The sequence below is a fragment of the Canis lupus genome, chromosome 8, assembly GCF_003254725.2.
Source record: "Canis lupus dingo isolate Sandy chromosome 8, ASM325472v2, whole genome shotgun sequence".
NCBI lineage: Eukaryota > Metazoa > Chordata > Mammalia > Carnivora > Canidae > Canis > Canis lupus.
Window position 1 is genome coordinate 59,396,332 of NC_064250.1, and position 16,402 is coordinate 59,412,733.

Here is a 16,402-nt window from a genome sequence, read left to right on the forward strand (position 1 = left end):
TTTCAACAAAGGATACTCAAAATGTATATATATATACATACATATATATGCAAATATATATATATATATATATATATATATATTTCTATTTCCTATGTATTTAGGGGAAAAAAAGAACCTCAACCCTTACCTCTCAGCACATCCAAAAAGTAATGCCAAATGGTTCACACCCTTTTTGAGGGGCTCCACTCTCAGTATCCTTGGGATTCTCTGCCTTTTCCTCTCCCTCCCCCTCGGCACCTCCTCACCTCATTCATCTGTTCCCTCTCTTTCAAATAAATATTTTTTTTTAAAAAATTGCATCTGAAATATATACAGAGCCCTTACAACTCAGTAGTAAGACACAAAACCCAATTTTTTAAGTGAGCAAAGAATGTGAACATTTTACAAGAGAAAATATGAGCAATGATTAGGTCCATGAAAAGATTCTCAACATCTCATGCACCTACTAACACACCCACACACTTAAAATCAGAAAGAATAACAATATGAAGCATTGACGAGAATGTAGAACAACTGGGACTCTCAAACACCACTGATGGGGGTACAAGATCATACAACTGATTTGGAAACCAGTTTGGCACTTTCTTGTAAAGTTATTCATACACTTCCCTAAAGATCCAGCAGTTTCACTCTTTGGCATTAAGAAATGAAAACAGGGGCACCTGGGTGGTGCAGTTGGTTAAGTGTATAACTCTTGATTTTGGTTCAGGTCATGACCTTGGAGTTGTGAGATTGAGCCCGAAGTCAAGCTTTGTGCTCAGCAGGGAATCTGCTTGAGATTCTCTCTCTCTCTCCCTTTCCCTCTGCTCTCCTGACTTTCTCTCTAAAATAAATAAATCTTAAAAAAAAAAAAAAGAAATGATAACATATGGCCACACAAAGACTTGTACACAAATGTTCATAACAGGTTTATTTGTGATTCCAAAAAGTTAGGGAGAAGGACAACAAATTGTGGTATAACCATACAATGGAATATTCTTTGAAATAGGAAGTAAATCATTAATATGCATTACATAGCAACATAAACAAATCTCAAAAGCATTATGCTGAATGAAAGAAACCATTCACAAAAGAGTACATAGTGTAGGATGCCACTTTTATAATGTTTTAGAACAAAGAAAACTTATCGGCAGCAACGGAAATCCGATAGAAGGTTGCCTGATATGGGGGCAGGTGAGAGATGTAACTGCACACGTTCACATAAGAACTTTCTAGGGCATATGGAAATGTTCTATATCTTGGTTGGAGTGTTGGTTTTGTGGGTGTATCTACTCATCAAGACTCACTGAATTGTATACTTTAAATGGGAACGTTTTATTGTATGTAAATTATACAATAAAGTTAACTTAAAAAAATCTGTAGAGACCTTAAGTGGAAATCACTTAGACTTGGATTTAATTTAAAATTTTTTTCTATAGTCTGATATATTCTAATAGTTAGTTTCTTGAATTTAATAGAAATACAAAACTTCATGTCAGTTTAGTCTATGTTAAATAATTACAAATTTCAAAATTATAGAATTAGTCCAGTGAAGTTTTGAACTTTCCTTAGAGAGAATTCCAGAATTTACTGTATCAACATGAACAACTGAGTTGTTTCTAGGAGGTCCACTAATGCTTAGATATAAATCATACTGCGTGAGATATATGCTCCCCACACTTAAGTATAAACTTTCATGAAATAAATGCATCTAATCAGAGATTATTACAGAATGATCCAATTCTATGAGCTAGCAGAACCTAAGTGTTCCTCATCTTCTGAGCACAAAGATTAAAGAATTTGTTAGCTGTAGTCTGTTACCAGTGGCATTCAAGAAGACAGGCTGCAAAAGGCACAACAAAATGAGACAAGAAAACTGCTTATAGCTTCATTTTAAGACCCACGTACAGTGCTGGCTACATGGGATTTTCTTCCTCCTTCCAGCCACCTGGGAAAATGTTCACAGAGTTTTAAGGGTTACAAGACTAAAGGTTGGATCTAAAAGAATTAAAAATTGCAGATAACCAAATTAATCTGCTCATATTTATTACTGCAGAAATAGCTTGAGAGGTAGTTTATTAATGAGGCATTTTCTAAATCATCCACTCATCATATTTATAATTTAAAAGCATCATCATATAAAGGAAAAGAAAAAATACTCTCTAGAGTGTAAGATTATTGTGTTTAAGTGGTTTTCAAAAAGCAGCACTTCCAGTGTTCTTCAGCTCCCTATAGTGTGGCATTACCTCGGGATGAGGCCATCTGCTCACTCAGACACACAGTCCGTTCCTGTGATGATCAAGTTCCTGCAGTCAGCACAATCCCTTGCACGTACGAGGAAGAGAGCCATCTCAGCATGAATGCCAAGGCTTCGAGGTGGGAACCACCCAAACCACTCTTCTAACAATAGGACCACTGCACAGCTTGAATTCTAGGGGACATATCGGGTAATCTTTAAGATCCATCTGGTTCCCCTGGGCATTACTTCTAAGAATATCTTCCAGAAGATCAAACAAAGATATAGTTCTCTCCCCATTTACTCTTCACTATTGTTGGCCTCCAAGAGGCTCACACATTGATCCACCAAAAGAATTGGCTCTGAATCAAAACCAAAAAGAAAGAAAGAAAATCCAAAGAGTGGTTCTAGGGTACTCTGTGAATATTATCTCGTGGCTTCCACATGAAAGTTGTCAAACTGTGCAAATTCAAAGGAGTGAGTTCCAATGGCGGCCCAGCCGTTCTTCGGAAAACTCACAGGGATGTTCTTCCAGACAGTCTTGCCGTTCAGCATGCCAGAGGACAGCCGGCCCTGGAGGAAAGACAAACGCACCCCTTGAAGATGTATGAAAATGGTCCTCGGGGGCTTGTTTCTTAATACGTGCGGCCAGTCTACTCAAAGGAGCAAACGTCCTTCTCACTTAAGCCACGGCCAAACACAACTGCACAAGCGTGAGTCCAAGTTTGAAACATAGGAAAGATCCTCTCAGAGGAAATTCTTATCTACTCATCCTACATAGTTTCCAAGGTGCAAGGGATACCTTAGTATTTCCTTGGATCCCAAATAAACACTATAAAGCTTTCCTTACTTAACATTACAAGGTTTTAGACAGAAGCTCACGAAAATAAACAAACACTGGTGATTTACAAGTACTTGTGTGCACGTGCAGTGCGGCTAACAGCCACCAGCTCTTCAGACGTGACTACTGGAGCCAAAGCATCCATTTAAGTCCTTTTTGTCCCCGTGTACAGAGTATCACTTCAAAGTCATATGAAGAGCCCACCCTTCAGAAAAACAGTGGCCATCAGCTAAACTGGTAATTGGAATGGGCAGGCCGGGGGGTGGTGGGGGGTAAGAAGGGAAATATCCATAGAAATGACTTACTGGGCACTGACAGAGAAAGATAAAAATAATTTCCTCAGACAGCTGCCATTCCCACAGAGCCAAGTGCCCAGCACACAGCAGATAATGAACACTGGCTCTTGCTATCGTTATTACAGCACATTTATGAGCATATATTCACAGCATATCAACTGCAGCTAAACATTTAAAAGTAGCTAGTATCAAGGGGTGAAGGGCTAAAGATCCAAAGCACTAGACTAAGGACCAAAATAAAAGTTGTTTTTAAGTCACAGAATTATAATGCTATGGGCCTTAACTTCATTCTTTCAGCTTCCAGAAGGGAGACCCTGAGACGTGACACTAAAAGTCACAATCACAGATTCACCAGCCAGAGCTAGAGTGTGATTCTGAGTTGTCCAACTCCATATCCAGGAACAGCCACATTCCTGCTGCCACCAACGTGCACAGCTCTCTGCGGCACCCCAAGTGCTCACCTCCCCCTGTGGAGCCAACAGTGAATATGAACACGGAGCCAGCACCTGGGCACACAGTCTAAACTTGTCCCCTCCTCACGCCGGCCCCCTGTCCTCCGGGCTGCCCCTCACACAAGGCCAGCCACCAGCAGCGTCCAGGGCTCACAGTGCTCTTCCCACCGGCCAGGTCTCAGCTCACAGAGCACCAAGTCCAAGGCTCTTGTCGGGTCTCTCTATCGAGAGAATCCAGACAGGGGAGCTACTTTATCTCACTGTCCCATTTTTTCTTCACAATTTGACTGACTGACTGATTTGGGGTTTTCTTATGGTCTTAAAATAGGAGGCAGCCAACTATGGCCCACAGGCCAGCCACCTATTTTTATAACTAAAATGTTACTGGAATCACAGCACCACGCATTCATTTACCTACTGACCATGGCTGCTTTCTCACTATGCAAGCAGAGGTGAGTAAAGTGCCACAGACCAGTTGGCTCACAAGGCCTAAAATATTTATTATCCGGCCCTTTACAGGAAGACTTTGCCAACCCGTGTCCTAGAAGAATACAGGCTCTAGGAGAGTGGGAACCTCATGTGTCTTGTTCACTGCCGTATCCCCAGCACCGAGGAAAGTACACATGAAAGGTGCTTAATAGAAATGCATTGGATGAAAGAATAAAAACCATTTAACCCTAAAGCTACCTTCTAGAAGGTATCTCCCTTTTACAGACAAAGAAACAGAAGCTCAAAGAGGTGAATAACTTGCAGGGAGTCAGCAGGTGCCATCAAGGCAGTACACATGCAGCTCTGTCTGGTTCAAACGTGCTGCTGCTAAGAGCGCTCACTTCATTCACTGAGGGAGGAGGGACACTAAGGGAGATGGTTTGATACAAGGTGGTCAGGAAAGAACCTGAAGGAAGAGGGTAAACTATGTAATTAAATATTTTGGAAAGTTAATACACTTTAAAGTGTGATGCTAGAAAATAAAGACAAAAGCAATATAAAGAACAAAGTTCAGAAATAAGCCTATGTGCATGTGATGATTTGTTACCTCAAAAAGGAGGACTTTAAATCATTCGCAAAAGGACAGTCTTGTGTGATAAGGGATGATGGCTATTCATTTGTTTCAAGAATTATACTGGGCTTTTCCCCCTTATGATTCACAAGTAAATTCCAGATGTAGTAAAGACTTCAAAATAAGGGTGCCGGGGTGGCTCAGTCAGTTAAGTATCTGACTCTTGGTTTTGGCTCAGGTCATGATCTCAGGGTCTTGGGATTGAGCCCCATGTGGGGCTCCATGCTCAGCAGGGAGTCTGCTTGGGATTCTCTTTCTCCCTCTGCCTCTGCTCCTCTGCCCCCACTCCAAAATAAATAAAATCTTAAAAAAAAAAAAAAAAGACTTCAGCATAAAAAAATCCTAAACTTTAGAGAAAAAAATGTTCCTACCCTTGAGAAAGGTGAAGGTCTTCCTAAATAAAACATAAAAGCAATGAAAAAAAAAGTGAAATGTTTGACAGAACCAAAATTTAAAACTTCTCTTCATGGAACATACCATAAGCAAAATTAAAATACACAAGACAGAAGAAAATATTTGTGACATACCTCACAGTACTCAGAATATATAATAAATTCATATGAAGCCATCAGAAAAAGAAAACAAAATCAGAAAATAGGGGGGTGCAAGCTCCTTAATTATCAAGGAAATATAAATCATGCCAATTAGCTTGAAAAATAACCCTTACAAATAGGTAATATCAAATACAATTATAACTGCTATAAAAACGGACACAGCTTGGCTAGCAATAGGGCAGTATCTGTCAAAATTTAAAATGCAATTCCATTTCTAAATACCAGCCTAATCAAATCCCAGCACATGTGCACCCTGAGAGGCACACGTAGAAGACTCTCCTCTCCACCTGCAAGTAAAGCCAGCCCAGATCGTCCCCATTCACCATGAAAGGGAAGAACTGGGAACAAAGCTGCGCCCATCGAGTGTAGCAGAATGAAATAAACAATGCCACACCCAAACCAGATGCTCAAAATGTATTGTTAGTGCCTGAAAAATGTGTATTGTCATTTTGGGTGGTTGGGTAAGAAATGAGAACAATTTGAAAAAGTACTCTGAATTCCATATTTAACTGCTGTCATAACCGAAACCAACTTACAGCAGAACCACACTGCCGGGCAGTGGCAGTATATTACACAGAAGTTTCTACACAGTACCCCTTGGATGCATGTCCACCCATAACTCATGATCACCCAGTGATTTTGACAAATATTTTTAGAAGCCACAATCCTATGATTGATCTAGTATCTTCTCTGAAAAAAGTATTCATGGAAACCAACTTCTTAAAAAATTGTACTTATCACTGAAAACCAAATTATCCTCAACCACCAAAAATAAATTTATAGGCTCCAATTTATAATCTTGGTTCAGCCAACTTAGAAAAAATAATTCAGTTATTGACTATCTACCAAGGGCTCCTGAGTTTAAGAAACAAAACCAGAACTTTAAAAAATTGCAGAGTGATTAAACTCAATAGCTGGTGGTTCTCATGCAGGTTCATCCTGACATACACTACCACCCTAGGGTCTGCTGGCTTGTTGGTGTCCTAGCAGATTCTCTGCCTATTTCCATTACTGTATTTATCACACTTTTCTCCTCTCATTTGATAACAAAAAATGCTAGAAAGACACAAAAAAAGAATATTTTACCTCCAGGCATTCTGATCAGCAGTACTTACCTTAATAATTAACGTGAGCGTATACCATTTTTTTGCTGTAACGTCAACACGTCCTAAAGCATATATGACCCATCCAGCTGCAACACAAAAAGATTAATTGATATATTTTTAAGATCTAAATCACAGAATCACATAGCTCAGTTAGGGTTCTCAGGCAGCATTTGTATATAGAGTGAGCCTTAATAAAAATCTACATTTCCAGATCTACCAATGATTTAAAACAAAACATCCTTCATTCAGGCATGCATTCCAGAAGCATGTACTGGGATCCTACGGAGTCATATGTGAGCTCACAGGAGAACCAGTGAAATAAACTTAAAAAACACAGTATAATGTGTTAGCTTCAGGTACAGATTTATACTCAATTGGATTTGCTATAAAAAAAAAAAAATGAGTAGTGGTCAAAGGTCACCATAAGATTTCCACCTGGTATAACTGGTTTCATGGGAACAGCACAGCATGAACTGAGAATTAGAGAAAATAATGAGTTAATTTTGGGATTATATTATATTTGAATGCCTGGGAGAAACCAGAATGGGATGTTGAGTGGGCAGTTTAAAACACAAGAACAGTGGGGATTAAAAAGCTGGATGTGAATTGTTAGTTCTAGTTCTGCTACTAACTCATTTTCAGACTTTGGGCAAATCAATTAATCTCTCTGCTTTGGACTCGACAACCTGCGAGGAATGTTCTAGATGGGTCATGCTATGATTTTGCAGTCCTACTCTAGTGTCTATACAACCCACTCTTTTTTACTTGTGGAGCCCTTTCCTCCTTAGGAAGAGGCAGAGAATAGCAAACTAGAGGAGGGAAGATTTTTTTTTACTAATGTAAGAGGAAGTCAAGACAGGGAGTCAGGAAGACGCAGCACCAAGACGGTCTGTTTCAATACAGGGGGTGGGGAGGGTGTACTGATACCAAAGGGAATGAGACAGAATCCAACAAAGACATATTCTAAGCACTGATCCTGGAAAAAATACTATTCTGCATAAAACAAGGGTTGCTTAAGATGAATTTAAAAAGTCAAGCTGTTTTCAAATTATTAAATAAAGTGGGAAATACGATTTCTCCATTTTAAGCAGGCCAATCCCTCTCCTTGTAGTTCCATAAGCACACTGGCACCTTCTTGGAATCTTGCTTTTACTTACAGGGTCTCCCTACCATGTCTACCTGACCCTAGTCTATGCAAATCCTACCCTGACAGCCTAACTCAGTTCTGCCTGAAGAAGCTCTGAACAATTTCCTGTAACACAGCTGCCTTTCTAATTAACTCTAATTTTGAATCATTTGGTATTTGCTTACATGTGTTGCATCTCTTCAGTTAGATGTCCAAGCACTTTGAGGAAAAGCTCTCTCATCACTCAGTGAGTAACAAGCTCACTGTAGCTTATTTCCTAGTAAGTCACGTGCTCCAGAAGAAGTCACTTACCTAGATCACCTGTAACTCTGTAGGTTCCATTTGCAAAAATCCAGAAGAAAATTCCTCTGGCACTTCTAATCAGGATACCACCTTTATTTACTCTTCCGGCAATGAACACGCCTCCCTTCTCAGGAGTCTCTATGTAAACATCACACCTTACAGTCAGATTGGACCTGCAGAATGAAACTGTTAGTTAGCGCTTTTAATTATGCCACTCAGGATGCAGCATAAATGTGTCACTTCACAGCCACACACTTCCAGACTTCTAATTGAGGTAAGTGATTTGCTAAGTCTGTGCTTGTAGCAGGGATGGGCTTCAAGAATCTTCATTGATGAAAAAAAAAAATCTTCATTGATAGTTTTATGTCGCTAAAGTCATTTCATTGCCTCTTTTAATATTACCTGAAAATAATATTTATTGTTTTTAAGTCTCTTAAGAACACATTTCTTGTCTTTCTATAATAAAACTTCTCATCCTAAGAATATAACGTTAAAAGAAGCCTTTTTTCCTAGGAATACAAAGAAGGTCCAAACAGTTCTAAACAAAAAAGGTTTATTAAATTTCCATCAGCTAAGAGAAGCAGTGAAGGCAAACCTAGGAGTCTCTAAGAGAACATAAGCTACTTCGGGCCTAATTTTTACCTTTAAACCTACCAAGACTTAAAAACTCCAGAAGATCTCAAATTAGTTCTCTGAAAACAGAGTCAACTTTATGTTGACTCTACAGCAGGGATTTTAAAATTTGAACAGCACTGACATCACCTGGAGGGCTTATTAAATTCGGCCTGTTAGCCCCGCCCCACAGTATCTGAAACCACAGATTCAGTAGGTTTGGGATGGGGCTCTTGAATCACCTAGCAAGTTCCCAGGTGATGTTGCTGCCACCAGTCTGGGAATCCTATTTTGAGAGCCATTTTCTCCTACAGACCATATCTGTCTATATAGGGGCAGTAAAACCCTGCCTGCCATTACTCATCGACAGGGGTATATCAAAGGAGGGGGAACCTTCAGACAACCAGGAACTACTAGAGCTTTGCCGGTGAGCTCTGTCCCCAGGCTTCTTTTGTAAATGCTACTAGATGCCTTCTGCAGTGATACAACCATCCCAAACCAACACAATCTCTGAAAATAATCTACCGCCTACTCAAAGGCTTCACAAAGCCAAGTAATAAAGCAAGCAATTTACCTAAAATAAATCTAAGAATACCAAGAAATATATTTTGGAAATGGGGGCAAATTAGATCTAGAATTATGTGGCTTTTATATTCTCAGTTCCTTATCAGTGAATTTCACACAATAAAATTTTGCTCTATAAAGGAAAATATAGAAAAAAAGTAGCTACAACAGGCACGCAACAATCAGGAAAATCCACACGGAAATCATCTAATCAAAGCTGGGCCACTTTACAGGAAAAATCAAATGCAAAGTTAACTAAAGCCCAGGCTGTCTTGTACATCCTCCCAAGTAGCAGGAGCTTTTCTCTCTGTAGACTGTTGCCAGCAGGAAAGCACGAGGGATCAGCATTGCTCCATACATCCCCTACCTGTGTTCTGGTTCATCAGAAGCGTGAAAGGGTCAGCACCATAAACTTCCTTTATTTACAGTCAAGGGTGGGAGAAGATCTAATTTCCTTTTTTTTTTTACATCACATTCCAGAATAAAGATTCCTCATGGGAACTTGCAGGCAATTTTCAGACAATGAATGAAACAGAATAAAAGTGAGGTCTAGTGTTCCACAGCCATAATTTCTTGGTTGTGCCAAGAGCACAAACACTGGCCAGGACATAAAGAAAATTTAACCAAAGAGATGCAAACTTTGGACATGTGCAGTAGACAGTAATTTTGTGGTTGTCCTCGGGTCCCCACCGAAGCTTACTAACAAGGAGGACATCCTAAGCAGCTTTCAGAAAGTCTACCCTCTACAGTCCAATTACTGTGCTGGTACTTAACTAAATCTAAGGATGACAGAGGAAGTCCCCCTGCGAACACATCCTAAGAACTAATGACAGCGTGTACACATTCAGAGCAGACTTACTAACATAGCACTATAGGTAAACGACACTCATTCTCTCTCTCCTACTCTTAGGAAGAAGACAATGATTAAAACAAAGCTGTGAGGTATGGCTCCAAAGAGCATAGGCTCCAGCACCAAACAGTCCTGGTGTCTCACCCTAGTTCTAGAACTGAAAAGTATGGGATCTTGGGTTAATCTTACCCGGAAGCTTTGGCTTCCCAATCCACAAGGTGGGGAGGATGACACCTCTACCATCAGTAGTTGTGGAAAGCTCATATCCATATGTACTATGACTGAGTTTTCACTCCCTCCTTTCCTTACAGTAAGGGCATTGCAGCCAGAAAACAGAAATGAGCATGGCACATGAACAGATCTGAACAGATCTGACTACCTTGAATCCAGGAGGAAATATTGGGAAATGGCACATAATAAATAGGATGAGCCCAAATTTGAAAGGGTCTTGGAAGTCAGGCACAAACGTGTAGGTCTGATTGGGTTGCTGGAGAGAGTCACTGCATATTCCCAAGCCAGGGGGTTTGCACAATGAAAGCAGGCTAAGAAGGATGAAAACAGTCCCTTCTCGAAAGGCATCACTGCCCTTTCCTCATTCTTTCTCATTCAAACTCTGTCCCTCTTTCCCTCTTTCTCTCTCCCCCTGCCTTCCCCCTCCTTCCTCTCTTCACCTCCTTACCCAGTGCAGCAGTAAAGATGTGCACTGCTATTTAAATACTGCAAAATTTTCAGAGTTATGAAGACATTTGGTAACTCTTTGGATGGATGGTACTCTATCCATCTCTCTATTATAATTAGAGAGTCTTTCCAGTTTTCTAGAGTCCCAGCCAGAAGTAAGAGTTTGGGTTCAGGAAGAGCAACTCTTCTGTAGTACTCATGAGCAAGGAGGATAACAGTTGTTGCAGAAAGTTAAAGGTTTTCTACGGTGGCTGGCTTCCAAACTGGTAATCAAAATAATGGGGCCCAGCCCTTAGACAAGTGAACCTAGTCACCCGTCCTATAATAAGATCACGGGTAACAAATGAAAAAAAAATCAAACACCCTACTGGCACAATCGGAAAATCCAGGTAAAGTGTCTACTACAGAGATGTGGGACAAATGGCATTTTTGTTATATAAAAAGACAAGCCACCAAAGTTAGCCTAAATTAGGCAAGCATTCTTCACTGGACCCCACCCTCACTCCCACCCCTAATAACTCCATGGTGCTGTACGGGTTCTGGAAACTGGGTAGCTAAAAATTTCTCAAGACCTACTGCAGAGCTTAGAACAAAATTGGGATTTCTAACAGGGAGTAAGGCAATAGAGACAGGATAAAAACTTTTTTCAGCATTCCACTGATAATCAAGGCTCTTTTCAGATTTATCTTTCTTGCCCTGTCCAATTTCCAAGTAATAGATACGGCTGCTTGGTGACTTGGTATTAGTAGTTATTAACACTAAACCTGGAATGCTTGAGTTTTGTTTCACAGAATTAATAATAGCTTAAAAAAAAACAGAAAAGAAACAACTAAAACAGGTAGAATAAGTTGGTACATTAGAATCCCACAACTGACTTAAGAGGGGAGGCGAAGTTTTGGTTTGGTCGTTATGTTTTAAGTGTAGAAAAAATACAACTTATCTCTTTAACAAATGCCTAAAGAAGAGAGTTAAATTCACCAAGTAAAAGTTGATTTGCTTTTCACTATTGCCATCTACCGTCACCTGGTGAATAGATTTTCTACAAAAGCTTAAACAGTGTAAGTCTAGAATGGATCCAGCAGGTGGCAACAACAGATCAACAAATCAACTGGCCAGCAAAAAACAAAAACACACAAATCACAAAGTCTGTTTATAAGTAAATCTTAAATTATAACTAGATCCACAAGTCCTTAACTTTTATATTAAAATCAATTGGCTCCTGCAACCATCACTATTAAATAGGGCAACTCTGAGGGAAGGACACGGAGGCATTATAACTACATGCTGGCTTATGGCCATGATATTCACCAGTGATCACACCTATTAGGCTCTTGCACAAGGAAGACCACTGAAAAGTCTCTGCCTCAGAATATACCTGACAACATTACAAGGTTACTTCGGCTAGATCTATGTTAGGACACCAGTTTTATATACCATTTGTAATCTCCTATAATACTGATGGTATTGTATGCATCAGCAGCCCAAGTAATGGGCCGCTGATTGAGAACTTGGCGCAGTGTGAAACGATGCTCTCCAGGGTCTTCAATGTTCGTAAAGTATTCAAAGACGCCAGTCTGATCAGCGAAATTCGGAGCTTCACTAAAAAATGGGTAATCTGTTAGGAACACAATAAATTCTCTAGTTAGTATAAAATTCTGACAGAACCTCTCCTCTCTGGTATTTTATGGCACATTTTGAAACACTTTTGAAAAGTCCTAAATAAGTAAATGATACTAATAATGAGTGGAAGTTTAGGGCTTAGGTTAATGAAGAGATTAATTTTCATATCACCGTTATGATTCAACACCCATATGGTCGGTCTGATAAGTAGACTTTACATATTTAATCCAGGCAACTGCACAAGAGGAAAGATCATGGGTTTTAGAGAAAGGCAGACCCAAGGTTTAAGTTCTAGCCCAGTCCGTCCCCATGGCCAAGTTGTTTAACTGCCCTGCATCTCAAGTATCCTCCTTTCTAAGTGAGCATGAGGATAAGAGAATTAAATGACAGTATGTTCAGTGTGTACATAAACCAGCACCTAGCAAGGGCTCAGTAAGAGATAGTTTTGTTATTTCTAGTATTTGTCAAGAGATACAGCCATCAGCTGATAGAAGATTAGAAAAGCCTCACTATATCAACTACAGAATTTACAAATTCCAAATTTCTTCTATTTCTAAAATGAAGCAAAACCAGCTGGGCCTAAGCTATCAATCTTTTTTTAAGTTTATTAAATTAAATTACAGTCTTACAACAGCAAAGGCTAATGAAGGGCAATTTTAGTAATAATCTTACAGCTAATTTCACACTTCATGCTTTTCTAAGTGTTTTCATACTCATCATTTGAGAAATTAAGAGCCACATAAAGTAGTGCTACAGCCTGACTTATAGTTTTTAGTTTATTTTGTAGTCAGTAAAGCACTACATTCTGGATTTGAAACTTTAGAATTGTCTTTCGGTCTTCGTGTCACAGAATAAATAATTATGGTGTTTGGGGAACTTCCCCCTTGTTAACTAGGCCATATCCCACACAGACTTCTCCATTGGAGACAAGAAGAGTTACCTTTGGCAACAGAGGGAAGTGAGCAACAGATTGCAAAGACATTCCTGGTGGCGTAATTCATGGATTCATCTAAGAGGCTACTTCAGAGAATTGCAAGGAAACAAGCCACCAAGCAACTCTGAGGGTCCGTGTCTGGTCCCTGTCATCTGTGTTATGCAAGTAACTGAGCGGACTCCAGTACACAGTCCAAGGGGCCTTGCACTGCCATGAACCCAGATATCACCTCCTGGGAAAAGGGAGCTGAGACCCGGCAGCCATGACTGTGACCAGAAGGAGGGAGTAGGAGTCCGCAACCCATCGTCCTGGAAAGAGCAGCCTTGCAAACAAGGGGTTCAACGCACTCTCAATGGCAATCCCCCTCCCTGCTTCTCTCCTACAGCTATGGATTTTAGGAGCAAAAAAGAGACCCACGGGACCCTGTCTAGAGCTCCAGAAGCTGTGCATCTCCTGGTCAACAAGTTCTGTCGCTTACTAAGTGATCTAGGGCTATAACCACAATGACTGTGCCGCCTTCCAATTTTTCAAGTGGTTTTCCTAAACTACCTAAAATCAAAAACTTTTCTGACAGATTTTCCTAGAAGGTCTGTATAAAACTAGTATAAGAAGTATAAAAGTATAAAATTCCTAGGTAGATAAGGAGGTGAAAGCACTGGAGGGGAGTGTAACTGCCCCCAGCACTCAGTCTGATAGCACTGTGGAAAATGAGGGACCTTGACCTCCATGCTCAAGAACACCAGTAATGGCTTTTGTGACATATGGATAAAAGGGCAGTGGTAGTGCCCAAATCTTAAGCTTCACCAAAACCAAGTTAGCATTATAGCTTCTATTCTGACAGTGACCTCTACTAAAAAATACAAGGTCCTCCAGCTGAGAGTCACCCTGAGGTAACCTAGAAATGAGGTCTCAGTGTGTGGACATGCACAGCTATACTGTACAGCCACTCTAAGACACCAGTGTGACGGGTCTTCTACCAGCTAGTGCTAAAAAGGGAAACCAAGTTTTAGTAAACACACACTGTACACATACACAGACACAGACACACACACACACACACACACACACACACACACACTTACCAACATCGAAATCATCTTCATAAATTTGCGGGAAAGGCTCGGACTTGGGAGGCAGCGGGTAGCTACCCTTGCTCCCCACAGTGAGAGTGGTGAGTGTGAAGATCTCATCCTCCTGAAGCTCCAGGGTGAAAGTGCTGCTGCTGTCGAGGAGCTGGAAAATAAAAATGCAGAGGTCAAGGCCAGGTGCCCTGGCCCATCTCATTGTGAGCAAAATAACTTTTTGGAAAACAAACTTCAAGAAAAGCCAAACTCACTTCTGCTAAAACTTCATAAGCACTCCTGGAAGCCACCCCCCCTTATCAAGGCCTCGGGGATCTTTTTTCTTATTTATAAGACATTATCAAATTATACTTTGTACACAGCATATTAAAAGAATTTCCCTCCATGGAGGGACAGAGAACAAGATGATACTGAATCAATTTCCATGACACTGTAAGCTTCTCAGAGCCTGTGTATATTCAATATACATAAATAAGAGATCTGCTTATTTACTTTTTTTAGGACTTTACTAAGGTAGAAAAATCCATAAAATCTCACTGATGACTCAGCTGTTAATCACTAAAAACCTATTATTATTAAGAAAAAAGTCCTACTTTTTACATGTTCAATATATATTTCAATTAGCAAGTTAGGTTTATGTCACATTTATCCTTTTGACAACTTAACCTTTTTAAGCCACATCTCCATAAAGTGAGGGGAAAAAACATATACCTCCCAAGGCCGTTGCAAGTATTAAACAGGTAATGTTTATAAAGTGCTTCACTCAGTGCATGACCTTCAAGAAACACTCCCTATATCGCAGCTGTTCTGTGCTACATGTAGGCCTCTGAAGGCACTAGAATCCTTTGCGTAATTAGTGTAGGCATTAGATGGATGCGACGCCCATTGTATGAAATTTGAAGAGTTTTTTTCCTACTTTGAATTAAAGGGGTTTATACCATATCTTTGCTTTAATAATAAACTGTTAGATCTCTGAAATACATAACACCATGTTCTGGCTCAGGTAATACCCCCACATGGTATTATTTTTCTTATGGGGAAAATTTATTTATTTATTTATTTATTTATTTATTTATTTATTTTATTTATATATTTATTTATTTTTGGAAAATTTATTTAATATGCTATTTCTAGCAATTTGTTGTGCAAAAAGCAAATTGCTCTTTTTTTAGAATTTAATAAAGAAATCATGTTTAATCACTGATAGTGACTAGTTGATTCACAGAACATGAGTAATTCCCAGGAAAAGCAGATTTGTGTCAATTTGGTGAAATAATGTATTCACTTGGATCAATTCATTCTTTGAAACATTTCCTGAGGAACTACCATGTGCTATGGCAGGGACCAGGGATAAAAACCTAAATCAGGCAGGGCCCCAATCTTCAAGGTGCCAAATGTAGTGGGGAAAGTGCTTAACTAGGTGGTAAGCACCTGTTCATAAGTGGCTGTGAGCTGAGACCAGTGAGGAAAGCCTCAGTGGAAGCAGCAAGAATCATTTGAGCGGATTCTTGAAAGACAACAAAGACACGAGGAGAAGGCATTCTAGGAGGAAGAAGCAAGTGCAAAGTCACAGAGATGAGTGAAGTAGCATGCTATGCTCTAAAAGAGGCAAGTAGTTTGGTCTGTGATTACAGGCCATGTTAGGAGAACACACATCAAGAAATGGAAGCAGCCTTTTACTTTATGAGGTGGTCACTAGGGTTGTGTGCCATGCTAAGGCATGTGAGCTCACAGGAAAAATCACTGAGAGATCTTTGAGCAGTGGATCAACAAAAATCAGATCTGCATTTTAGACACATCATTCTGGTAGCAGTGTGATGGGTGGCCAGACAGAGTCCTACTGGAGGCTGGAAAAACAGGAGGTAGTTTCCAAAATCCAGGAGAGAGATGATAAGGAACCAAAATAAGCAGTAGTAGTGGGAATCAAAAATAAGGAATGTGTAAGAAAAACACATCAGTGATAGAATGCTCTGGACTTAATCAATGATGGTATAAAGATAGGGTGGGTGGGAAAGATGGTCTCAGATGAGACTCAATTTTCTGACTTGGGCAGCCAAGGGCTGGTGGTACCATTCACCCTACAAACTAAATGCTAAAAGCAAACAT

At 39.9% G+C, this 16,402-nt stretch overlaps 1 protein-coding gene across 7 annotated transcripts in view; it reads right to left on the reverse strand.

Annotated features, from left to right (window-relative positions):
- Positions 1–887: 887 nt before the first annotated feature.
- Positions 888–16,402, reverse strand: part of GALC (galactosylceramidase) — a 58,177-nt gene continuing 42,662 nt past the window's right edge. For all 7 annotated transcript variants that reach the window (XM_025443833.3, XM_025443832.3, XM_035719550.2 and 4 more), the window contains 5 exons: positions 14,297–14,447; positions 12,095–12,275; positions 7,966–8,129; positions 6,537–6,613; positions 888–2,791 (listed from right to left, as the gene is read on the reverse strand). In XM_025443833.3, the coding sequence (XP_025299618.1) occupies positions 2,645–2,791; positions 6,537–6,613; positions 7,966–8,129; positions 12,095–12,275; positions 14,297–14,447 (720 nt within the window). In that variant the 3' untranslated portion in view covers positions 888–2,644. The remainder of the gene's footprint in view (positions 2,792–6,536; positions 6,614–7,965; positions 8,130–12,094; positions 12,276–14,296; positions 14,448–16,402) is intronic.